The sequence below is a fragment of the Eschrichtius robustus genome, chromosome 17 (genome assembly GCF_028021215.1).
Source record: "Eschrichtius robustus isolate mEscRob2 chromosome 17, mEscRob2.pri, whole genome shotgun sequence".
NCBI classification, from domain to species: domain Eukaryota; kingdom Metazoa; phylum Chordata; class Mammalia; order Artiodactyla; family Eschrichtiidae; genus Eschrichtius; species Eschrichtius robustus.
This window is the reverse complement of record NC_090840.1, coordinates 53541215-53568588: the sequence shown is the minus strand read 5'-3', so window position 1 is coordinate 53568588 and position 27374 is coordinate 53541215. Positions and strand designations below refer to the sequence as shown.

The 27374-nt window shown below is 33.5% G+C and overlaps 1 protein-coding gene across 38 annotated transcripts in view; it reads right to left on the bottom strand.

The window, feature by feature from the left end:
* Window positions 1–27374, bottom strand: part of RIMS2 (regulating synaptic membrane exocytosis 2) — a 607795-nt gene that overhangs the window by 336421 nt on the left and 244000 nt on the right. For 15 of the 38 annotated variants that reach the window (XM_068525913.1, XM_068525929.1, XM_068525933.1 and 12 more), the window contains exon 1: window positions 21987–22108. The exons of the other annotated variants lie outside the window; for them this stretch is intronic. In XM_068525913.1, coding sequence (XP_068382014.1) covers window positions 21987–22108 — 122 coding nt within the window. Of the gene's footprint in view, window positions 1–21986; window positions 22109–27374 lie in introns of those variants that run through there. 38 annotated transcript variants of the gene reach the window in all.

Genomic DNA, 27374 nt, shown 5'->3' with positions numbered 1-27374 from the left:
AATATAGTCAGAAGGAAACTTAGTAACTAAATAAATGTTCCACAGAAATCACTTTGGCCAACTACTTTGATAACAGCATGTTAACTGAACCAGAACAGCAACCTGAGGGTAATGTACATGCATTCCAGAAAAGGAAGTGAGAGAGAAACCTCAGAAGTTTAAGTTTTTAGGATTTCAAGGGTATGGAACATTCCAGAACATCTCCAACATAAAGGAATGTTGATTGCACCTTGGACCTCCAAACACTAAGAAAAAAGTCTAAAATTTGTTAGAACCCTTTGAGTTTTGAAGGTAGCATTTTCTGTACTTGAGAATACTGCTCTGACCCTTTCTGGCAGAGAAAAAAAGGGCTGCTTGGTGTGAGTAGGGCCCAGAGCAAAAAAAAAAAGATCTGCAGTGGATCCAGGCTGCTATACAATCCCATAGAACCCATGGTACTAGAGATATCTGTGGTAGAAAAAGAAGCCATGTGGAGTCTCTGGAAAGTCCCGATAGGAGAACTGCAACACAAACACACAGGATTCTAGAACAAGGCCATGCTATCAAAGCAGAGAACCAGTCAAAAAACTGCTTCTGTCATGCTACTGGGTCCCAGAGGAGATGGAACATCTGACCTTGGGATATCAAGTGACCATACATCCAGAAGAGCCCATCATGAGACCAGCAAACCATAAAGTCGGACAGGCTCAGCAGCATCCCATAAAAAAATGAAAGCAATTCATCTGGGATTAGAGTTGAGCAGGTCCAGAGGGAACAAGTAAGTTGCCCAAACAGGTGGCCCAGGCTACCAAGCATCAATGCTTCCTCTGAAGTTCATATCTACTTACAATCAGCTGAAGAGGAAAGAAAAAGGCTTGGATAACGAATGGGCCAGCTCTGTATGTGAGTATAAGCTAAAAATGGAGTGCTGCTGGACCTCAGATTCAAGGTTGCCCCTGAAAAGCAGCGATGAGGGGCAATCCTCTCAACAGGCAGAGCTTATCCACTTTGTGTGATGAGAAGAAAACATATGGACTGATGGATAGTGGTGAATAGCTTAGCTGATGGATCAGGGGCCAGAATAGAAGCAAGACTGAAAGATGTGAGACAAGGAGTTCCAATAAAGAGATATGTAGATAGAACTATGAGAGTGAGCTAAAGGTGTCTGGACCTTTGTACCGCACATTACATGTACCAGAGAAAAACTGCTACAAAAGAGGCATTAAATAACCAAGTAGACCAATGAATTGGCCAGCCTCTGTCCTCACCAACCCCACCCAACTCCATAAGTGAAATAAAGCCATGGCGGCAGATATGTAAGCTATTCATGTACCCAACAGCATATTCCATTCTTACCATGATTGATAAAACTCCTTCACCTGCTGAATGTCTGACCTGTCAAGGACAGAACGCCTGCAATATGATTCCATTCTTCAACGAGAACGACTGGACGTTTGGTAATAAATTGGCCGCACTGGACACTTTACACCTTATAAGGGCCTATATTTCGTTCAAACAGGCATTCAGGTATGGGTTTGCCTTTCCTGCTCAAAGTGCCTCAGCAAGTACCACTGTACTATGAGAGTCAGTCTATGTAGCAGGCGAGTCACTTAGACCAAAAGAAGTGGGGGGAAAAGGGGAATTGATAAGTATCAATTATGGCCATAGGGTCAACTGCAGTGGTAGGAGAGAGCCCTCCTATAAATTTTTACAGAAACTGTGAACACAGAATCCTGGAGGACTTGAATGGACTAAACTTAATCGTCAGAGGCAATTGTCTCCAAATGGTGAAAGGGATACAATAAAGTACACATTGTTGGTGGCTTGCCCAAATCCCCTTTGTCAGGTCAGTGCACCCATCTTCCAGCTGCTGTGAGTGGTGGCAGCTAATTGCTCACAGCTACCCTTGCTCACCAAAGAAATGCCCCCAAATGATGACAGCCATCTCACCCAAGAGGGTACCCTCATCCAAGAGATAGCACCCAACAAATGAGGGACTGAGAGAGGAGTACATAGACAGCAGGAACAACTCTGAGGAATGATTCATGCTCAAGAGACCCCCACCCCAATGGCTAGACTTAACCTGAGACCACATCCTTGACTAGCTCTGCCCCATCCCACTTCACTCATTCCCTTATAGTTTTTTCTTAAAGAACCTCACTCAATTAAGTGTATGCACCTGCATTCCTGTCAGTCTGTTTCTAGACAACTTGCACCAAGATATCCTCTTTTTCTTTTTCTAACTCTTAGCATAAATTCTACTGAACTGGACTTTTTACATGCAAGACAGCAAGAAGAAAGTAGACTTCAAGATTAATATTAATTAAATACGAATTTTCTGACTTCTAGTCCTCAAGCCCCACATTCCATACAAACTGAAAAAGGAAGTGAGAGAGTCAGTCATCTGCAAGTGACTTTTCAGTTAGAGCAGAATCAAGGTGGAACCAAAAGCCTAGTTTAAGAATGGTTCTTTTAAACATACGTTTTCCTTGTAGTGAGTTAACATGTCACAGTATAAGTTCTCCAAGGATAGAGGCCTTGGATACTGTCTTTTTCACCAACTTCCCCCCCAGTGCCTATAGGGCACTTGGCAAATTGTAGGTACGTAAGAAATATTAGTAAAATAAAGTACTTGATAGCTGCCTTTGTTTAAAACAGATGCTTTTTACCTTGTTGCAGGGAGAAAATTATGAATACCTGGTGCCCCAGAAAAGGACTTAGCAAAAGCTAATACCGATAGCAGGGTCAAGGTTCCAGATTAAAATTAAAGGATATGGCTAAGTTTTGTCTAAGGCTGTGCCAATCTCCACAAAGGTGGAAAAACAGAGAAAAAAGAATCTGCACAGAAAAGGTTGTGGAAGAAAAAAGCCAGGTAACATTTCAAACAGTGCATAAGACATCAAATTAGGAAAAACAGGAAAAGAAGCAAATCAGTAGATGATAAACTGAGAGAAAGCATCAAAAACATAAAAACTTTGAGATGAAGTACAGGTAACATTTATCTCACTTGATCTGATCAAATCCTTCTACTTCTCCTCCTATAATGGAACCATATTTGGGGCCCAGGGATGTCTCAATCCAGTTAAAACCTGGAAAATGATTATCAAACATCCTTGCAAAGGCTATGAATTCCTTTCTATGACCTCTCTTGCTCTTTCTTGCATTTGTTTTATTCTGCAGTCTGTATATTCAGATCGGAATTATCGACCTATTCCTCTTTTACTTAACTAAACATTATGTTTCCTTCTGGCCAGACTTATTCCACTGATAACAACATGCTAGCAGCATATGAGTGCATGACATAGTAGAAATGTCTGAATTAGGAACAGTGTCTTAAGCCAATCTGACTGGAGTCCTTTTAAAAGAAATCTGGACACACCAAGAGACACCAGGAATGCATGCTCACAGAGGAAAGACAATGTGAGGTCACAGCAAGAAAGTGGCCATCTGCAAGCCCAGGAAGGAGGCCTCAGGAGAAACCAAACCTACAGACACCTTGATCTTGGACTTCTAGCCTCCAGACTGTGAGAAAAAAATGTCTGTTGTTTAAGCCACTCAGTCTGTGTTACTTTGTTATGGCAGCCCTAGCAAACTAATATAGATGCGTACATGGGTTTTTTTTAGTATTTTAAAAATCTATTTAATAACCAATGAAATTAAAAGTAGGACAATATAAAAGCAACCAATGCCAATTACGAAAAGCAATTTTATGTGTTCATTAGGAAATGTAATTAGCTTAACCTTTTAGGAAAGCAATTCAGCAATAAGAGGAGTCTTAAGAAAAGTTGATAGCTTTTGACCTAGTAATTGGACTTCAGGGAATCTTTCAGAGTGAAATCCTGAATAGAGAAAAAGGTGTAATTAATGATAATAATTAACATGGGCTTCCCTGGTGGCACAGTGGTTAAGAATGTGCAGGAGACACGAGTTCGAACCCTGGTCCGGGAAGATCCCACATGCTGTGGAGCAACTAAACCCACCCGCCACAACTACTGGGCCTGTGCTCTAGAGCCCACAAGCCACAACTACTGACCCTGCTCGCCACAACTACTGAAGCCTGCACACCTAGAGCCCATGCTCTGCAACAAGAGAAGCCACCGCAGTGAGAAGTCCGCACACCACAACAAAGAGTAGCCCCTGCTCACTGTAACTAGAGAAAGCCCACATGCAGCGATGAAGACCCAACGCAGCCAAAAATAAATAAATAAAATAAATTTTAAAATAATAATAATTACCATTACTATTATTATTTACTTAGTGTTTATTATTTGCCAGGCCATGTTCTAAATGCTTTACATATTTTAGCTCATTTAATTTTCATAAAATTTGTCATCTTGTTTATTTTTTAGTTATATTTTAAATTATAAAACCCAAAGCATTTGCTGTTAATATTTTGGTATATTTTCTTCATTTGTCATTTCTATGCTTTTTTCTTATTTGTAAAACAAGAACAAAAACCACATCTATGTTCTTTTTTCATTTGACATGGATGAAGTCAAAAAGCATTATTCTGTTACTAAATCACTGAAAGTATAAAGGAAGTCAACAGAAAACTGGGAGTTTGCTTTTTGTGCAAGATTTTACGAACCCACACAAAATGAAGTTAAGCTTTATTTCTTTGAATACCCTAATTTCATACATTTTTAGCTTTGTTTTTGTTTATTTTTCACTTCAATTATAGCTGCACTAGAAGTAATGCTAGTATGGGATAAGTATCAAACATAAAGTATTTCTTAATGCCAATCCTCAAATGTCTACAGATGTATAATCAAGTGTAACCACAAATAGGATTCAAACAAATTTGGTGAAAGCAGTTTGAGAATTTTAAACAGATGCTAAGAAACATCCGAACCATCTGTAAGATCTGATGCAGGAAGATGTCCAGCTGACTAGCTTAACAAGGCTCACCTGCGTTTCTGCACTAGAGACAATGAGATAGGGCACTGCCAGGCTGTGAGGACTGAAAATCTTACTCTGATTCACTTGCTTGCATCTTATTGCTGATAATGGACATGCACACTGACAGAAAACTGACAAGTCTAGTTTTTACAGTGTTTTACAATAAACATCCAAATAAAAAAAGATAATTCATAAAGTAACATCAGGTAGGAGAGAAAGAAGTTTTAAAATAAAACCTACTCTTCAGAGGTAATAAGAAAGAAGGCAACAATTTCAGATGTGGAAACAAGTTTTACAGATTTAGCATTTATTGTTTCAGATAAAAATAAGATAAAAATCCAGAAGAAATCCATTTCCCAATAGAGGTGTGTGTAGAGGAGAGGGAAATTGTGATAACTAATTAATTGAGAATAAATAAATTAAATAATTCCCAAGCGACAGCATTAAGGACCTAGACGAGCCTCATTTAATAATGCTACTGACAACATAGTTTTTCTCAGCAATCTGGAGACTTTATCCATAAAAATGCTAGACCCTTTGTTCTTTAAGGCCTGCTCTACACCCACTACTGCTGCCAATTTCAAAGGTCTTCCCTTACTGATGTAGGAAAGTTTTATACCTTGCTTTGGTAGAAAAAAAGAAAGAAGGAAGGGGAAGGAAGAAGGGAGGGAGGGAGGAAGGAAGAAATGGAGGGAGGGAGGAAGAAAACTTCTGGTATGAGCACACTCATTTAAAATACATTTATTCTATGACTGTTTTCCTCAAATTAACAAGTGCACCTCCTGGAGATAGCTATGTTTAAAATTGTTCAACTTTTTCTATTAAAGTTTTACTCTTGAATTGTTTCGTTCCCACTTATGAATGCATTGAACTATCATTGTCTAAAAAACTTGTAAGAAAACACTTTGGTATTATCTCAAAGTTGAACATAAAAATGGAATATATCTAAGAGAAACTCCTACACACGTAAAACAAGAGATGTTCATAGCAGCATTTTTCACAATAGCAAGAGTTTAGAAACAATCCAAATACCCATCAGTGGAAGAGTGAGTTAAAAATTGTGATATAGTAACACTATGAAATATCATACAGCAGTCAAAATAAATGAATTACCACAACCCATATTAGTATGATGCAATGTAAAATTACATGAAAAACAACAGAATACCTTTATATAAAGATAAAAACACTAATGCTTTTTAAGAATACATAACATATTAATCTATCTATAGATATATATGAAATCTATATTTAAAAAGAAACCTAAGGAATGATGAACATGGGTTCTATATAATAACTGCCACAAACTGAAGGATTCAAGGAAATGGGATGAGATAAAGAAATGGTTAGATTTAAATTATTGCCAAGGTTCCAGCTCTTGTTTGAGATGGAAGGTTCGTGGGTGCTTATTAAATTATTATAAAATAATTAACAGATTCCTGAGTAGTTAGTATAATGTTTTCCTTCTTGCCATAAACTGTATAACTGGGCAGAACAGATGACACAATCACTTTAGGGCACTGGACATGACACAGATTGAAATTCTAAGAAAGGAAAACCATTAAAGGTAAGCTTCACTCTAGCTTTCTGCCTGGAAACAATTCCACAACTAGAGCATGAAGAATTGAAGCCCAGGCAGAGAGCACAGGACTTACTAAGCATATGAAACAATCTGGTGTTAAAAACAGAGATCTCAGGCTTACTAATGCAGTGGCAATTTGTGATGTAGGTTACTAGAGAGAAGGGAGCTAAGAGAAGAAACTCTAGAAACAGAGTTTTTACTCAGGTTCCTACCCAAATCCTAAACTGTACTTACTTTAAGCAGGCTTTCTGGAGCCTAGGAGATCACACCTATTAAGGGCTGAGAGATGAAGAGAAACTTCAGAAGTCACTGATTAAGCACTGAAAAACCCAAGGCATCCAGTTGAGACACCAGAAAATTCAGGTATTAAGAGTAAGAAACCATACCCTAGAAGTAAGAGCAGTACCCTATGACAAAGAAAAAAGGAATGAGTACTGTCCAAAGCCAAAAACCGAGCTTTGACAAGACCAAGGTGATCCTCTTTAATTTAACTGCCTGACAAGATTTTTTTAAAAAGGATTCTTTAGATGAAAACATAATGTAGAATCTCTACAATGCATCATTTACAATGTTCAGCATACAGTGAAGTTTTAAGAGACATGCAAGGAGGCAAGAAGATGAATCCATAATCAAGAGAACAAAAAGTCAAGAGAAAGAGTCCTAAACATGGCCAGGATGTTGCAATTAACAGACAAGGACCTCAAAATAGCTACAATGAATATGTCAAAGAATTTAATGGAGAGTTGAATACAGTAGGGAAACAGAGAGAGAATTTCAGCAGATTAATAGAAGCTTGAAAAAAAAACAAGTGTCAATTCTAGACTGAAACATGCAATAAGAGAAGTATAGAATACATTACACATGCTTAACAGTAGAATGGAATAAAAACAGCAAAGAGTGAACTCAAAACAAATTACTAGAAAATAAAGACTGAGCACAGGAACAGAAAAAAAATGAAAACAGAAAAGCATGTGAGATTGGCAGGGCAGTATCAAACAGTAAAACACATATATTATTGGAGACATACAGCGAAAGGGGAAACAGATGGAGCAGAGGAAATATTTAAGGAGATAATGACCAACATTTTTAAAAATTGATGACTGAAATCATTCCAAATCAACATACAAGCAGCTCAGTGAACCACAATGAGAATATAAAGAAAAACACACCTAAATACTTCAAACTACTGAAAACAAAAGACAAAGTGCTATCTTAAAAGCAACCAGAGAAAAAGGACACAATACCTGTAGGGAAAAAAAATAATGAAATTACAGCTGACTTCTCTCCATGAACAATGAAGGCCAAAAGACAATTGAATGACAAGTCTCAAGATATGTCATGTGACAAGCTAAGAATGACATATGTTTAGAATGATATATCTTAAGAGAGAAGGAAAATCTTCACCTAAATCTGTATCTAATCTGTAATTAAACACCCTTCTAAAAATTGAAGGCAAAAATAAAGATTTTTTTTAATCTAAAAAGGCTGAAAGAAGATCACCCATACAACATGAAATACTAACAGAAGTTCTTCAGGTAGAACAAAAATGATACCAGAAAGAGGCCTGTATCTGGAGAGAAGAATGAAGATAACCAAAAACAGTAAATATGTGGGTAATTATAAAACAATTATTTTTAAAAATAAAAAATGTTGATAATTTAATGAAAAATTAGTAATGTATGGTAAAGTTTCCAATATTTGTGTACAGTAAAATATATAATGACAATAGCAAAACTACAATGGAGGTAAAAATGAAATTATTCTGTTAAAAGGTTCATATATGGCATACGAATGTTACAATATTAATTCATGGTAGAATTATAAATTAAGAACGCATATTATAATTCCAAGATCAACACTTCTAAAAAGTTATAGTTAAAAACATATTAGAGGAGACAATATGGAATACCAAAAACTTATTAATAAATCAAACAAAAGGATTTTTTAAAAAGGAGAAAAAAAACCAACAGAAGAAATACAAAGAAAATAGCAAGCTGATAGATTAAGTCCAACTACATTAGTAATTATATGAAATGTAAATAGACTAAGCAATCCAATGAAAAAAGTGAGACTGGAGAAAAATCAGGATCCACTCATATGCTGTTTCTCTCTCTGTCTCTGTCTCTCTGTCTCTCTCTCACATACACACACACACACACACACACACACACACACACACAAAATATAAGGAAGCCAATAGGTTAAAAGAATGGGAAAGGATATTCCACACACACACTCACCATAAAAAAGTCAATGCAGCTCAATGATATCAGACAAAATATAATCTAAGAAAAAATATTACCTGAGTTAAAGAGGAAGATTTCACAGCAATAAAGGATATATTCTTTTAAAAAAGCATAATAACTCTAAGTATTGTTATATCCAATAACAGAAAAATAAAATACATGAAGCAAAAATTATATACTACTATAAGAAATAGACAAATATGCAATCATAGTTGGAAGTTTTAACACTCTTTTCTCAGTAAATGATGGAAAGCAGACAAAAAATTAATAAGGATATAGAAAATTTGAAACCACAAGAAAAGAAAATAACAGGCCATATACCTGATCAACATACATGAAGAAACCTCAAAAATATTAGCAATATGACTTCAACAATACATTAAAAGAATCATATACCATGATCAATCAAAGTGATACACCATTTAACAAAATTGATGATACAGCAATTAACAAAATGAAGGATAAAAGTTATTTGATCATTCTAACAGACACAGGAAATGCATTTGACAAAATACAACACCCATTCATGAAAAAAACTCTCAACAAAGTGGGTACAGAGAAAACATACCTCAACATAATAAAGTCCATATATGACAAGCCTACAGCTAACACTATACTCTAAGATCAGAACAAGACAAGGTGCTCTTCCTTGCCACTTTTATTCAACATAGTACTATAAGTCCTAGTCAGAGTAATTAGTCAAGAAAAAGAAAAAAAAGGCATCCAAAGCAGAAAGAAGAAAAACTGTCTCTATTTGTAGATGACATGATATCATATAGGTGTGCATGTGTGTATGTATATACATATACATATGAAGCTCTACCAAAAAAATTGTTAGAACTAATAAACAAATTCAGTAAAGTTTCAGCAAAGAAAATCAATATACAAAAATCAATAGCACTTGTATACACTAATAACAAACTATCAGGAAGAGAAATTAAGAAAACAATCCCATTTACAACTGCATGAAAAAATAAAACCCTAGGAACAAATTTGATCAAGGAGGTGAAAGGCCTGTACACTAAAAACTATAAAACACTGATGAAGAAATTGAAGCCAAAAAAAGAAAAAAAAGAAATTGAAGCATACACAAATAAATGGAAAGATATTCCATGCTCATGGGATGGAAGAATTAATATAGCTAAAATGTCCATACTACCTAAAGCAATCTACAGATTCAATGCAATTCCTATCAAAATTCCAATGGCATTTCTCACAGAACAAGAAGAAACAGTCCTAATATTTGTATGGAACCACAAAAGACCCCGCATAGCCAAAGCAATCTTGAGAAAGAAGAACAAAGCTGGAGGCATCACACTTTCTGATTTCAAACTATACTATAAAGCTATGGTAATCAAAACAGTAGAATACTGGCATAAACCAGACATATGGTTCAAAGGAATAGAATAGAAAGCCCAGAAACAAACCCACACATATGTGGTCAATTAATTTATGACAAAGGAGCCATGATATATATTGGAGAAATGATAGTCTCTTCAATAAATGGCGCTGGGAAGACTAGACAGCCACATGCAAAAGAATGAAACTGGATCACTGTCTTACACAATACACAAAAATCAACTCCAAATGGACTAAAGACTTGAATGTAAGATATGAAACCATAAAACTTCTAGAAGAAAACACAGAGGATAAGCTTCTTGACATCGGTTTTGGCAACGATTTTTTGAATTTGACAACAAAAGCAAAGGCAAAAAAAGCAAAAGTAAACAAGTGGGACTACATCAAACTAAAAAGTTTTTGTACAGCAAAGGAAATCATCAAGAAAATGAGAAGGCAGCATGTGGAATGGGAGAAAATATTTGCAAATCATATGTCTGAAAAGAAGTTAATATCCAAAATATACAAAGAACTCATACAACCTAATGGGAAAAAATCCAATTAAAAAATGAACAGAGGATCTGAATAGATATTTTCCAAAGATGACAGCAAATAACCAACAGGTCCATGAAAATGTGCTCAATATTGCTCATCATCAGGAAATGCAAATCAAAACCACAAAGAGATATCACCTCACACCTGTTAGAATGGCTATTATCAAAAAGACAAGAAATAACAAGTGGTGGCATAAATGTGGAAAAAAAGGAACCTTTCTGCGCTGTCAGCAAGAATGTCAATTGTTTCAGCCACTACGGAAAACAGTATAGAGATGCCTCAAAAAATTAAAAATAGAACTATCATATGAATCAGCAATTCCACTTCCCCGTACTTATGCAAAGTAAATGAAGACACTAACTTGAAAGGATATATGCACCCCCATGTTCACTGCAGCATTATTTACACCAGCCAAGACAAAGAAACAACTTAAGTGTCCATGGATGGATAGATAAGGAAAAGGTGCTATATAAACACAATGGAATATTACTAGCCATAAAAGAAGGAAATCCTGCCATTTGCAACAACATGGATGGACCTTGAGGGCATTATGCTAAGTGAAATAAGTCAGACAGAGAAACATAAATACTATATGATCTCACTTATATGTGGAATCTAAAAATGAATTCATAGACATGAGAAGAAATGGGTGGGCACCAGTTGGGGTCGGGGTGGGGAGCGGGAGAGAGAATGGAAGGTAGTTAAAAGGTACCAACTTCCAGTTATAAGATAAATAAGTCCTGGGGATGTAATGTACAGCATGGAGACTATAGTTAACAATACTGTATTTTATATTTGAGAGTTGCTAAGAAAGTAAATCTGAAAAGTTCTTATCACAAGATTTTAAAACTTGCAACTGTGTGGTGATGGATGTTAACTAAACTTATTTTGGTAATCACTTTGCAATATATAAATATATCAAATCATTGTATTGTATACCTACAACTAATATAATATCATATCAATTATATCTCAATTTTTTAAAGAATTATTATTAAATAACAAAAATTAAAAAATAAAAATGGACAGAACTACTCACCAAGGAACATAAGAAGCCTCTACCAGCTGAGAGTAGCTCCCAGCTGACAGCCAGCAAGGAAACAAGGACCTAGGTCCACAACCACAAAATACTGGGTTCTGCCAACAAACTTAATGAACTTGGAAGTAGATTCTTCCCATTATCTTCTAGATAAGAGCCCAGGCTAGCCAACATCTTCAATCAGCCTTGTGAAGCCCTAAATAGAGAAGTCAGAGCCCACCTGGACTTCCAACCTACAGAGCTGCAAATAATAAATGGGTATTGTTTTAACCTACTAAGCTTGTGGTAATATAGAGCTAATACCCATATTAAGTGTTTTATATAGTAATGAACCTTCTTTATATAAGCCAACATGAATAAAAATAACTAAAATGAGAGAATTAAAAGATTCATATGCTCATGTAGGTGATGAATTCCATATAATCTTTGGGCAGTATTATCAAATTGTGGTACCATTTTTCATTAATATTGCTCATCTATATATTTGTTGCAATGTCAGTGACAAAGGATATAATGAGCATTTCTCTAGCTCTGTGGGCTTCATGGAAAATATGGTAATATTCTTTGAAACACACATTGCTCTAAGTGTATTTTCATCGTCAGATTTACATTTTGTGCAAATAGCTTTATAAAAAACCTCAATTTCTTGAGAAAAGGTAATGTATTCCATTTTTATGTTCACCAAGTTTTGTTTCAAAATTAAGATATAACTCAGCAGACCCAAAGAAGTAATGTTCAGAAAAATGTTCAATGCAAAAAATACATTGTGACATTGGAAAAATTATTAATTTAAAAAATGGGCCATGATTACAAATAATTATCAAATTTTCAGCATACAGTTTTTATTTTTTATATTGTGATTGACACCAGTTGAAGAATCAATTGGTGACTACTCTCACAAAGAGGAACTTCATCTTTAGCCTACTCATCGTCATCACAAACATGATCAAATTTCCTTTAAAAATTCCCTATAGAAAGTATCATTGAAATATGATGGCTTTTGTGTCTTCATTACATCTGATCATTTTCTCTTATAGTTAGATCAGTTATATCAATCTTATGCTTTCTATAAAGAAAGCCTATCCATACATTGCTCATATTTTACCACTAGCAATAGTCATTAGAATATGGATGAAATACAGTAGTAAAGAAAGACTTTAAGCCACCAGTCATATATGCTAAGCATCTGAAACATGGCTGGTCCAAATCAAGCTGTTCTGCAAGTGTGAAATACATACCCGATTTTGAAGACCTTTTACCAAAAAAGCACAATTTAAAACATTTCATTTATCATTTTATATTGATTATGTGTTGAAATGGCAATTCTTTGGATATACTGAGTTAAATAAAATATATTATTAAAATTAATTTCCAGGGAACTCTACTCAATACTTGGTAATGACCCATATGGGAATAGAATCTAAAAATGAGTGGATATATGTATATGTATAACTGATTCACTTTGCTGTACAGCAGAATCTAGCACCACATTGTAAATCAACTACACTCAAAGAAAAAATAATTATTAAAAAAATTTTAGTAAAATAAAATTAATTTCAAAAAAGAAAGACTATTTAAAAGTTACATATTCTCTCTATATTCTGATGATACAATTATAATTTAACTAAAACATGAGGTTCGTAATCAGTCACTGTCCAATGATATTTGGAAAATCACAACAAATTACAGAGAATGAAGATGAGATTACAAAAGTAGCTACAGATATAATTTCTGCCAGCATAGCGTTTAACAAATGCAATTAAAAATACTAAAGAACAGATTCCTCTTTTGATAATGGCCAAACAGCTCCCATCAAATGAACCATCCCAAAGATAATAAGTTCTGGGCAAAATATGAACAAAAAGCTATTTGAAGGCCCTAGAGAGTAACAAAAAGAAGACAGACACTGGGGTGCAGTTGACATTGGAAAAAGAGAATGACACTGGATGAGTTTCCCATTTTTATGGCTTTTAGCCATACCTATCAATACCTAAAGGCTGAATCCATATTAGAAAACTCAGTCTTACTAGCTCGAAAAACCAAAGGAAAGAGTTTGAGCAAATATAGCAGGTAGAAAGCGAGGACAGAATGACAAAAAGAAAGCTACAGAAAGAAAAAATTAAATTCTGTGTATAATAAACACTGCCCAAATCTCATGCATACAGAGGAAGAATTCAAACAGTTCAGTTAAAATTAAAATAATTAAACCAAAATTTCAGCTGTTGCACCTCAGGGGAAACAAAGTATGTAGTTCAAGCTCTGCCATATTAACTTCCTGCTTTAAAAATAATCAGGACTCAGAACAGATTTCAGAGTCTTTATCTATAAAGTATTGTTAATCATGTCCAAGATATAAATAAAATTTACTTGATATATTAAGAAATAGAAAATCATGATCCTTACTCAAGAGAAAAAACAATAAACAGAGATTGAGAGCAAACCTGGATGTTAAAATTAGCAGAAAAGGATTTTAAAGCTACTATAGTAACTATGTTAAAGGAAGTAAAGATAATATGCTCATATGAGTGAAAAGATGGGAAATCTCAACAGAGAAACAGTGACTATAAAAAATAACCAAATGGAAATTTTAGAACAAAAAATAAAATTTCTGAAATTAAAAATTCACTAGATGAGCTTTTCATCTGATAGAGATTATGAAAGAAAGACTCCATGAACTTGAAAATTACACAATCTGAAAAAGAGAGAAAAAAATTTTAATTACGGACTATCTGGGATGATTTCTAAATGGTCTAAAATACCAATAATTGGAAAATCAGAATGAAAAGAAAGTTAAGATAAAAACACTAATCAGCAAAATAGTAGACAAACAAGAGAGAAAATCAACAAAGCTAAAATAAAAAAATAAACCGATCAAGCAAAAAGACAAATTTCGTGAATTACAAAATACCAATACCAAAGATAAAAGAAGGGTTATCACTATCAATTCCATAGACATTAAAAAGATAATAAAGGAAAATTACAAAATTTGTAACTTTTTTAAAACTGTTAATAAACTAATGGACTATCACAACTTCTATTTAACATTGCACTATTTGTCCTAATAAGACAAGAAAAAGAAACAAAAAGCATAAATACTGGAAAAAAAAGTAGAACTGTATCTATTTGTAGATGACATGAATGTTTACATAGGGTATCATAACAAATCTATAAAACAATTATTAAACTAATAAGTAAATTTGGCAAGGTCAAAAGATACAATGTTAATATTGAAAATAAATTATTTACATAAAAGCAGAAAACAACTAGAAACTGCAATTTTTAAAATAATTCCATTTATAGTATGATCAAATACTTTATAAACTTATGAAAAAAATAGTCATTCAAGACCTCTACCCTTAAAACTACAAAACATTCTTAGATAAATTAAAGAAGACCTAAATAAATGAAGAAATAGCCAAAGGGAAGAATCAATGTTTTTAGATGTTAATTCTCCCTAAATCAATGTACAGAAATACAACACAATCCTAGACTCAATCCTAGCAAACTTTTACATCAAAATTAACAAATTGATTATAAAATATATATGAAAATGCAAAGGACCTAGAATATCCAGCCTATCTTGAAAAACTATAAAGGTGGAGAACTTACACTACCTGACTTCAAGATTACTATAAAGGTAAGACATTAGGATACTGCAGAAAGATAGACAAATAGATCAATGGAACAAAATAGATAGCCCTGAAACTGAATCATACTTATACAATTATTTAATCCTCTACAAAGGTGACAAAGCAATCCAGTAGAGAGTAGAAAGTCTTTAAGTTTTTTCAGCAAATGGTGGTAAAACACTGGATATCAACCAGGAAAAATATAAATCTTGACCCCTACCTCACACCATACACACAAAAATTAATGTGTGATGCATTGTATACCTAAATTAAAAAGCTAAAACTCTATAAAGCTTCTGAAAGATATATAGGAGGATAGTTTGACGACTTAGGGATTGGCAAAGAATTGCTTGACAGCACACAGAAAACAAAAACTCTAAAAGAAAAAAATTGATAAATTAGATTTTATCAAAATTAAAACTTCTGCTCATCTAAAGGAATTACTAAGAAAATAAACAGGCAAACAACAGACTGCAAGATATATTCACCGAGCATATATCTGACAAATGACTGATATCTAGAATAAAGAACTTTTGCAACTCATTAATAAAAAACAAAAACAACCTAAATTTAAAAAAATTGAATAGACACTTCACAAAGGAAGATATTTTCTAAAATTTTGAACAGACACTTCACAAAGGAAGATACACAAATGGCCAATGAGCATATGAAAAAGTGCCTGACATTGTTAGTCATTAGGCAAATACTATCAAAAGGAGTTGCTATTATAAACTCACCAGAATGACAAAAAATTAAAAAGATGCATATCATCAAATGTTGGAAAGTGTGTGAAACCACCAAAACTCTCAAACATATTTGGTGAGAGTTTCATTGTTTTTAAAAAATGATCTGGCATTATAAAACTAAATATAGACCTATCTTATCACCCAAGAATTCCTCATCTAGGTATTCATCCAAGAGAAATAAAAATATATGTCCACAAGGAGATTAATATAAGAGTGTAGAATATTCATAAAATAGAATACTACTCCTAGGGAAAGGAAAAACTACTCATATATGCAACAACATGGATGAATTTTTTTTTAATTATGCTGATTAAAAGTCTTTTATAAAAGAGTATCACCTACATGGTTTCAATTACATGAACTTCTAGAAGAGACAAAACAATCTATACTAAGAAAAAAAAATCACAACAATATTTGGTTCTGGAGGCTGAGGGGAGCCAGTATTGACTGTAAAGAATCATGAGGGATATAAGTGTGGGAATTCAGAGGTTAATAAATATATAGCCCCAAGAGGCTCACAGTATAGTGACCTCACCAATATCACACAGCCAGCAAGTAGCAGACCCAAGACATGAACACAATTCCTGTGTTCACTACACAATGTAAAGCTACCACAATATATGTAGAAAAGTCAGGCACAAATCAACTGCTGACTAAACATGGCAGCTCTTCCTTGTGGTTTTCCTTTACCTCTATATCTGACATTACAAAGGTCATGCAATGAAATGGAAAGTTTAAAGGAACTCAACTAAGAAGTCCTGAGTTTAAGTACGCAGCTGAAAATCGTGTTTCTTATAGCCTAATCTGGGTCCCATGTCTCACTTTCTAAACCAGAGCTGCTCCACTTTTAACTGCTTTACATATTGAGTTAGATTTTAAAGGAAGTGTTCTCTGCTAAAATCAAAAGACAAACAAAAACCATGGCTTCAAAAACACTAGACAATAAAGATCCCTCATACTTTAAGATACCACAATTTTAACATGCAATGGCTTTTTTCACTTTGCCCCCAAAAAAGTGCTCACAAACATTTCTGAGATCCTTAAAACTTCTCAAATTCAGAACTTAAATTCCTAGATCAGCCCTAGGAATTCTTTTCTTGGGTACATGAATCTTTGTCGGTAATTCATAAATGGATATGAAGACAGCTCATAGCATATATGAAGTGAATTCACTTTACTATTCAGTGAATAGTGCCAGAATTAAACAAAATAAGTTTACCAGTAATTATCTTCTTTGAGTTTTCTCAGATTCCTTACAATCATATAGAAGCTGATAATAAAAAAGTATAGCTAACTTTTACGTGTCAGTCATGAACAAAAACAGTAACTTAATAAAAAGTTCTTTGAATAGGAAAAATAGTACTTAGAGACTGTACATCAGTATCAGATTAAGTATCTATACTAATAATTGTGGTATATGGTTAAGATTCACAGTAAACATTCCGGTAAAAATATTAATGGTACACATCTAGGAATCAAAAGTCACTCTGATTAGAAATATAAAGAGACAATTGTTAAGATAAACTTTTATGTCTATAATATAACTATTAGCATAATAATTATATATTTAACAAGGTTTATACATGTACATATATATGTGTGTAGGTATGTGCATGCACATGTGTACATTCATATCAGACTCTTGGGTGCTTTATCTTTCAGAATACAGACTGTTCATGAAATATGTTCCTATAATGAAAAATCGATTGTGCTGTGATCATAACAACTCCAAACAATGCACACTGTGCAGACTGCACTCCCAGAACTATAAAAAGAAAGCATGCTGTTCTTTCAATGTCAAAGTAGTCGTTAATGTGCCATGATGAATAACAGGTGTCTGTGCCAAAAACCCTGAGCATAAATTGATGGCTTCATTATAAACCAAAGCAATAGTAAATGCTATGTAAAGGACTACATACTTCTGACCAAAAACACTACCAGATGAAATAATTAAATATTTACTTTGCAAAATCAAGTTTTATTTAAAATAATATTAATGCTTTAGAACTGTGGGAATGTTTCAGAGGAAAAGAGGTCATTTACACTAGGTGAATTCAAGCTTTACATTTCAGCTTTATAATTAGAGTGGCTCTGTAATTTATTGTCAAATAACAACACTTTTGAGAGAGAAAAGCAGTACTAATAATAATCAGTGGGGGACAGCAGGCATAAACTGGGACCAGTCCAGGCAAATCAGATAATATGGTTACCTTACTTGTAATTGAAAACACCAACAAATCCAAATCTTCTTTGATCTAGTAGGTTTTTTAAATCTTACTTTTAAATATTAAAGCCTGCATAACTCATTATATGTAGATGGAAAAGAGAGAAAGACTGTCTCTATTTTATTATCTATTTTGAATAAATTCCAGTCCTGTTATGCCCCTGTGTGGCCAGCCATCACAGCAAATTCACTGTCACACATTTAGTGACGGAGAAATAATTACAGTTTTGTAGGAAAATACAAGACATGTTACTAAAAATCCGAAAATGGAAAAACTTAAGTACATTTTTTCCACAAATATTATCACAAAAGATAGTCATCATTATGTTATTTGAATACTGCTCAAAGCAATTGATTACTCAAGGCCCTGAACACTTAAAAATATGCCTTCTAGCATCCCAACATTTTTGTTTGCTTCCAAAGACAAGATCACAAAATTTAGATTTCATAATGAATTTAGTACTTGAGAACTTTTTGCTGGTAACAAAAGCAATTATCTTTGTATCCTAATTAAATAATTTAATTTGGGGAAAAATGAGTTTACAGTAAGAAAATTTGATAATAAGAATTTAAAGTGTCATTTTATCAAAACCTATCAAGTGGATTTACATTGGATGCCAACACTAATTTTTTTTTCTTGTTGGATCTTCGGTTGTTTTATTTTAGCTGTAAAAGAAGATAATATCCTTCGTCTTCCTTTATGCACAAAAATGGTACTCAAGAACCACAATGATAAGAGAATCAGCTAAGAACTTTCAGTTTGAAACATAAGGGTCATGCTATATGGTTTCCAACAAAAAGCCCATCTAAAATATTTTGATTTTTTTCACTCATAAATAAATTTCAATTATTCATTAGATAACAAAATATTTTAACAATCTATAGTTACCTCCAGTTTAGTGACTTATGATGCATAAATATTATTGTGTATTGAAAATCTTTGCTTCTTTGACAAGTTGAACCTGGAAATGCTTTTGGAATAATTATTATGGGAGATTTTCATTTTTAACCTTTTATTGCTTGTATGTCATAGAAGTAAACTGCCCTACCACCTGAAAATCTGATGAAAGTTGAGTTGCAAATTTTGGGACAAGATTAGTTACCTAGAAAAAGTCTCAAGAAAACTATTTGACAGAGTTCCCTTTCGATAATAGATTGTCTGCTATTAACGCATAGTATTATTCTAGTAATTTCTCCTAGAAAGCAATTCAGAATAAAATATAATGCAATTGTCCATATCTATGATGTTATGTTTCTGTCACTTTAAAGATCATACTTAATGTCACAATACAATGACTGAATATTTCATTTCAACTAATCCAATTAAACAATTATTATTAATGTAATAACAACCAACACTGTTCTTTCCGGAGTGACAGTTATAGAATTGATGCTTCAACTTTAAGACCTTTATTATGTCCAGTCCACAAAGTTGAAAGGCCTGTTATTTAGAAACATTTTTAAAGTTGTTGTAAGAGCACATCATCTGATGACATACGCAGATCATCTTTGTTCCATAATTTTTTCTTCAAGAATGATTTTTTAGTCTACATCTTACTTTTCTGATTCAGTGTCTAAGCAGAATAAGAATTTTAAAAGTCCACTGTATCTGATCTGAACACAAAGTAACCAAAACATTAGAATATGTGGCAATATTAATTATAAGTTCATATAAACTTATTTTCACCTTTGATACTTCTAAAATGATAACTATTTGTATAACTGGTTTTGCTTGATTAAAAGTAAATCAAGTAGTTTGCATTTATGAAAATCAGTAGAGCTACATGTGAAAAAATGTCATGTTTTCTGAAGACTAAGAAGTCAAAAACATATAAAGGCAGGGGATTTATTCCTCCTAAAACAGAATAAATCTTTATTGATTAACTGGTAGTTTCAGATAATTTTAGATAAAAAATCTAAAAAGTTAAATAAGACTGGTCTCACAGAAGCATTAGAAACTTCACAATTTAATGTTTAACTGCAGCAACATAAAATTCCAGGTTTTTCAATAATGAGAGCATTGCAATTATAAGTATGCCAACAATAATAGAAACTTGAGGCCAAGGAAAAGAATAGTAATAGGGATACACACAATTCCCTCAAAAAATAGATATTCTCATATTTTAAAACTACTAACATACACTTTAAAACTAATTCCATACCATGCTGTTAATAGCACTACTTCTAAAGTGAATGTACACCCAGCCCAAATATTAATATTTTTAACACATAAATTCTTGGCATAAAAAAAAAAGAAATAGAAATCAAACAAGAAATAGATGTATAAAGGATGAGTACCAATCCTAAAAGTCTGATAGCTTCAGATCATGAAAATTTTAAGAAAGCCATACTGCCTCTTTTATGTAAATGTAAAATGCAATACAGATTATTTTTATCATTACAGATATTCAAGCAATGTATTACTAAACTAAAAAAAAAAAACAATATCTTAAAATATAGATAGCCTACTTTAGAATATCACAGAATTTCATAACTCACATATTTTAAATTAGTCCAAAACCTAAACGTAAAAAACAATCAAATTAGTTAATTGAACAGAACTGTATGGGGAAAGAAGTGAAATTTTATAAAAAACCGATACGTTATTCTAGATTCCATGAAAAGGTCATAGATATATTTATCATCAGTAAACATTTTAAATGTCAACAAATTCTAAAAGCCTCCTTTTCATTTGCTAAATTAAAACATATACTGTGTAATAGGTATTTTTTAAATCTCTAAAATAGGCTGCCTCACATTGTTCAGAGATCCTAAAAGGAAGAGACCAGCAAAAACCATTCAATATTCTATGCACTCTTAGTTCTCCCTCAGTTTCCAGAAGGTTTCAGTGCATTATCATGTTCACAGAATTTCCTTCTCAGTCTTTCACCACATGTATTTAGTTTAAATGGGGTCTTTTCTACACTAGGTATATAACATTAGAAATTCTCAAAACGCAAACTTTAATGAGGGGAGAACTGGGTAATAAAACAGCATTTTAAAAGCATTCTTTAATAGGCTATCTCTTTTAGTGTAAGCCAGAGAAACCATCTAAAACATATGTCCATAATTTAACAACCTTCACCACACACACACACACACACACACACACACACAGACACACACAGACACACACACACACACACACACACACACACACACACACCAAAAAAAGATCAGGTTGAAAAAGCAATAGGAGTTTATAACAAAGCATCCTTCCAAACTAGCTGACCTAATACAAAGCATTATTAGCAGTTCCATAATATAGCTTGTTTTAAAGTGATTATTGATCTACCCTGCATAGAGAAATGTCTTAGACCTAGAAAACATCTTCCGCATGTTTTATAAAGAGCATGCATGATTGCTAATTCAGATTTTCTGACAAATCACATATGATTATATAGCCCCATCCTTATATATGCAATGTAATCACTGGCATGATCACAAAGGAAAAAAAATCTATCAGACATTTTAAGTTAATCATTTTATTAGAAAATGAAATCATGAAACAGCCTGTATTATGTTTCAGAGGTCAAGCTACTTAAATTTAAGATGCTTTTTGTGCTTTGAGGTAAGCTTATTTTCCTTCTTAAAATCAATTAAGAACTACATAAAATTTTATATTTATGATTAAAAAGACAACACCCTTATCATACTAATATTTCAATACTGAACAATTTTACAGACATATAAGATTATTATTCTGAAAATATCAATACTAGAAGAATATATAGTTTAGCTTTACCCACCTTGCATTGTTCAGTGTTTGTCCAAAAAGCTCATTTTGTAAAATATTTGGTGGGGATGAAAAAACCCCATGAAAATGAGATAAAACAGAATTGCAGACCTGGCGCAATGTCTCAAATTGCATTTTCTTTCCTTTTTTCTTCCTTCTCTTATTTTTCCTTACCACCTGTCTTTAAAGTCATCTATTTGCAGACACCATCAAATAAAAACATGCCAATCAAGTTCCATATTTCTCCTGAGCTCTGTAAAAACTGCGCTTAAATGAGCAGAGGTTGATAGTTAATTGTACAGTCATTATTCTTCTAATTCAGTCGTAGAAGATTCAGTACCCGTGCGGCTTTCGGCTTTCTCCTGACTGTAGCAAGAATTTTAAACAGCAGTAAGCTTTTTGGGCATTCCCAGCTGAAGTGCGAAGCTGAGCTGCTTTCATGTACTCTACTCATATTTCTCTCAGCCTATTAAAAACACGCAGTGAATAGATGCTGTCATCAGGAGTTTCAGCACATCTGGCTACCAGCAATAAAATCTGAGAAGTAATAAAAATGGGGCAAGGTATCTTCTCAATGTTACTACTGGGTAAGAGGGAGAGAAATTATACATTTCCCAACCCTTTTCTCTTTCCCTGAAAAATGAATGACTCCAGCAACAGAGTATATAGGTCTCATCAATGTACAGGTTGCTGCATAGGACCAGAACACTCAAACAATAAGTAGTAGGCTTCCCTGGTGGCGCAGTGGCTAGGAATCTGCCTGCCAACGCAGGGGACACGGGTTCGAGCCCTGGTCCAGGAAAATCCCACATGCTGCGGAGCAACTAAGCCCGTGCGCCACAACTACTGAGCCTGCGCTCTAGAGCCCCCAAACCACAACTACGGAAGCCTGTGCGCCTAGAGCCCATGCTCTGCAACAAGAGAAGCCACCGCAATGAGAAGCCCGTGCACCGCAACGAAGAGTAGTCCCCGCTCAAGGCAACTAGAGAAAGCCCAAGCGCAGCAACAAAGACCCAACGCAGCCAAAAATAAATAAACTAAATAAATAAATTTTTAAAAAATACTTGAAAAATAAAAGTAGTATATCCTTCTTTTGATATCATGAAGCAATAAAAATATAACAGACAATAGGGCTTTTATTGCCTGCATTTATAATGCCATAATTCTCGAGAGACATTTGGAAAACATGTAGTTGTCGTAAATCTTATTTAATTTTAAAATGCCTTCATCTATTTATTTTTAAAGGAAAGTGAACAATGTTCAATCTGGGCCCTTTCTAAAGGCCATACATAGTGACTACATGATATTTATGCAATGGCAGAAAAAAATTATACCTTATCAATTAAAACTCACTTAAACAGCACACCTAAAATATGAACTTTCTCACAAATCAAAAAAACACAACGAAGGCCAGAGAGACTTTATCAACTATTATTAATTTATTTCAATAATGGTGGTCACAGTATTCTTCAGAAGGATATTTCCTGACGGCCCCAGTGGTCTTAGAGTACCCCAGATCACCATCCATTCTTAATGAGTAATGCTGGTTTAGATAAAATCTTAGGTTACTCTATATCCAGAATCATCCATCTTTCTACAACAGATGCTCTGGTGTAGCTCTGGTGAATTTAAAACCAAATTTTAAAGATCAACTCACTTATAGAAATGATTAATATATTTGTTGATCTCTAATTGTTCCTAAATCATGACATTTCTTTAACAGATACATCCCTTTTAGCCCTTGTTCCCTCAACTTTTAGCCTTAACCTTCTCTATCCCCTTCCACACACATACCACTATCAATAAATACGCACTTAAATACACTAAGAAGTTTTTTTAGAAGTGGTGAATTCTTTTTTGACATGAATAAACATGTCACAAAATAACAACACAAAATAAACAATAATATAAATTTTTAAATGATACAAAGTAAACATGTAATAATATAAACTTTTCAACAAATCATTTACTTCTTTTATAAACTAAGATCTTCAATTATGGATTTGTCCTCAACTAAGAGTGCTCCTATTTTGCTTATTATTTTAGATTTTTATAGGTGCACACTAATCTATTTATGAAATATACATATACACGTAATAGTCATAAAGTATTTTTTGGCTTATAAAGTACTTCTAAATTTTTTTAGTATCTAGAAAACATTATGAGTAAGTGATAATGTTGCTATCATTTTATAGATGAAAAGAAACTTAGGTGTTATGGGATTAAAGATCACACAGCTTGTAAAAGATAGAGTATTTGAATGAAGGTCTTTGCTTCGGACTCCACTTCACATGCTCCTTCCCTGTTACTCTATCTTCTATATACGTGCACATGTGGGCGCACACATACACATATACACACATATACACACATCTATTTGTAAATAGATCAGTCTCCACAGATGAACAGGAAACCTACCTGCCAGTGACCCAGTCAAGTATCTTTCAGTTAGAGCAAACATCTCAAATTTTTCAACTCACAAGTAACTTTAACTGGGTTTCTTCCATTTAACTCAAACAGAAGCAACCTGATGTGCTTCAAATTTTTAAGCCTCTGATTACAAGGTTGATTCTCACATCTATGAAAGGTCAGTTTCCATAAGTGGAAACATACATTTTTAAATTCTTACTTTCAAAGCTTATACTATCTGTGATATACACATATTTTTTTCTCCCTTGTGGGTAGATTCAATTTTTATAAATAATCAAAAGCCATTTTAAAGCAACTCTGTTAAATAAGAAGGTGATTACACTGCAAAACACTCTCTGTCGTTAAAAAAAAAAAGCTTCTTTGAAGGCAAGCTCACAGCAAGAGTTTCAAAAATGGTCTAAGCCATAGAAAGACTACTGGAATGAGCCTCAAAATGGTTTCTTTGAAGTAAACAATATAGCAACGACCTTCCTCAGAGCCTTATTTTCCAGCTGTCACTGTACAACACACACTTCTGGTTGGCTTTCTCACAGTTCCTTCAATATCTCAGAGGAGATTTCTTCCACTTTCCCACCTCATTATCACCTTTCACCTTCTCCTACTCATCCTTCAGGGCTCAAATGTCACTTTCTCAAAAAGACTTTCTTTGACCTGGATTAGGGCTCCCATTATGCACTCTCACTGTACCCTATACTTTTTCTTCACAGCATCTGATAAAAGCATAACTATATATTTACTTGAAAAAGAATGTTTAACGTCTTTCACCCTCAGTCCCATGAGATTAAGGCCCACATTTATTTGTTTACCACAGTGCCTAGTATAGAGTAGGTGCTTAATAAATAAGAAGCCTAAATTTTATGGAAAACTTAATTATTTTTCATTCACATCCCATAAGTAGGATAGGAAACTGCTCAGGGCTTAATTTGGTTCTTAGTTTCTGTGTTTGTTTGTTTGTTTGTTTTAGCCTACCACATCGTGTTATAAGGAATAAATAGAAAAAAGACCAATATTTGCAACCAAAAACATTGTTCATTGGATGGACTTTGTAATTTGTTATAAATATCCTAAATATTATAAAGAATGTTTATAGCTAATATTTGTTTTAAATTTTCTACATACTGAAGGCTCACAAGTAACAAATATCAGAGGCTTCTATAAGGACAGAAAGAACATGGCACTTGAGGTCAAATGGCCTGGATTTAAGTACTGACTCCTAATACTATCTAGCCCTAATACTTCAGGATGTTCACTTTATATATCTGAGATATAGCTTCTTCAAATGTAAAATAAGCTACATCACTTATTTCATAAAGTTATTATTATATTAAAACATGTAATGTATATAAATGTATTTTATAAACTATAAAGTATATAGTACTTGGAAGTAACCTCACTATGAACCATCTAAGGAATCAAATTATTAGAACCAGGATTCTAACTATAATGTTAGGTGTCTTTTACTTATCATATTTATTCATGCAAAAAATATTTATAGAATTTCTTTGGGTAAGTTTCTATATCCCTGTTCGTTAGATGCTGAATGAAGGGATGCAATGCTTATGCTTACACCTTTCTGCAAAAATGAGATAAATTCAGAATGTCCTTCAAGTAAGGTCAGCTCCATACTTACATCTAGTCCTGCAGAGAGGCATTAACTCTCACAAATGGTGTAGCTGGTGGCAATTGTTTTCTCTATGACTGTGCTATTAGAATCTTTAGCTCCTCAATGGAAATGACAATGCTAACTAGAGTTCCCAAGGAAGAAGAGATGTTAAGAAACTTTAAGCAGCACAGGCAATTTCATTAAAGATGATAGCAAAAAAGTCAATCAACGCTTTAAAAAGTTCAACCTAAAAGTAATCCCCAAATTTCATATAAAAATAAAAACATAATTTATTTTGCCTATTAAATGGGCAAAGTATTGCCCAGAAGGTCAGAGAATGGGCACTCTTAAACCATATTTACTGGCAGCAGTGTATACTGATAGAACCTTTTTGAGAAATATTTAGTAGTATGTAGTAAAAACTTTTACAATGTTCAAATTCTGAGAGAACACTAGAAGCATAAACACCAGAATGTTAATATTGATTATCTCTGGGTGAAAACATCACAGAATTTTTTTTCCATTATACTGAAGAAGTTTTTGGTACAGTACCCACAAGAAAAGCCAAAATTTAACCTACGTAATGTGAAGACTTCTACAATTACAATGAAGTCATTCATTAACCATAATATAAGTATGATGTTAAGTATGATGTTAGCCCATAAACTTTTGCTTAGAAATGCTCAAGTAAATCAAATACTAGATTATTAGTTTTCCCATGATTGGCTATATCCATTAACAATGGTATCTATTCTCTTCTTTATCGATAAGTTCCTAAAATTCTGTAATAAGTCAAATTATTTAATTAGTACTATGAAACATCCAAATGAGATGAGAAAACAAAACTTAGTACTAACTTCTTTACATCATCCTCAAAAATATTTGAAGTATGTCTTAAATTAAAATTATTTAAGAATCTTGTGTCGCAACTAGAGAGCCTGTACGCCGAAACTACTGAGCCCGTGCGCTCTGGAGCCCGCGCACCACAGCTAGAGAGAAGCCTGCGTGCCGCAACGAAGATCCCGCGTGCTGCAACTAAGACCCAACGCAGCCAAATAAATAGATAATTTTTTAAAAAAAAAAAAGAATCTTGGTTTACAAATACCTAGTGGCAATAAGCTAGACGTCTCAAGAAATTTAATGCAAACTCAAAAATTAAACAAAAGAATAAAAATTGGGAAATTATACTCTTCTTAACAATACCAGTGTCTTACTTAAGGCACAATCACTCATGGCATATTTAAATTTTACAGTTTTAAAGATGTCTGGGTTTATTTTTAATTTTTAAGAGTACCAAAGTGTTTCTATTAAAATGCTCCACACATGCAAACACCTAAACATTGCTAATCAATTAGTGAGACCATATGT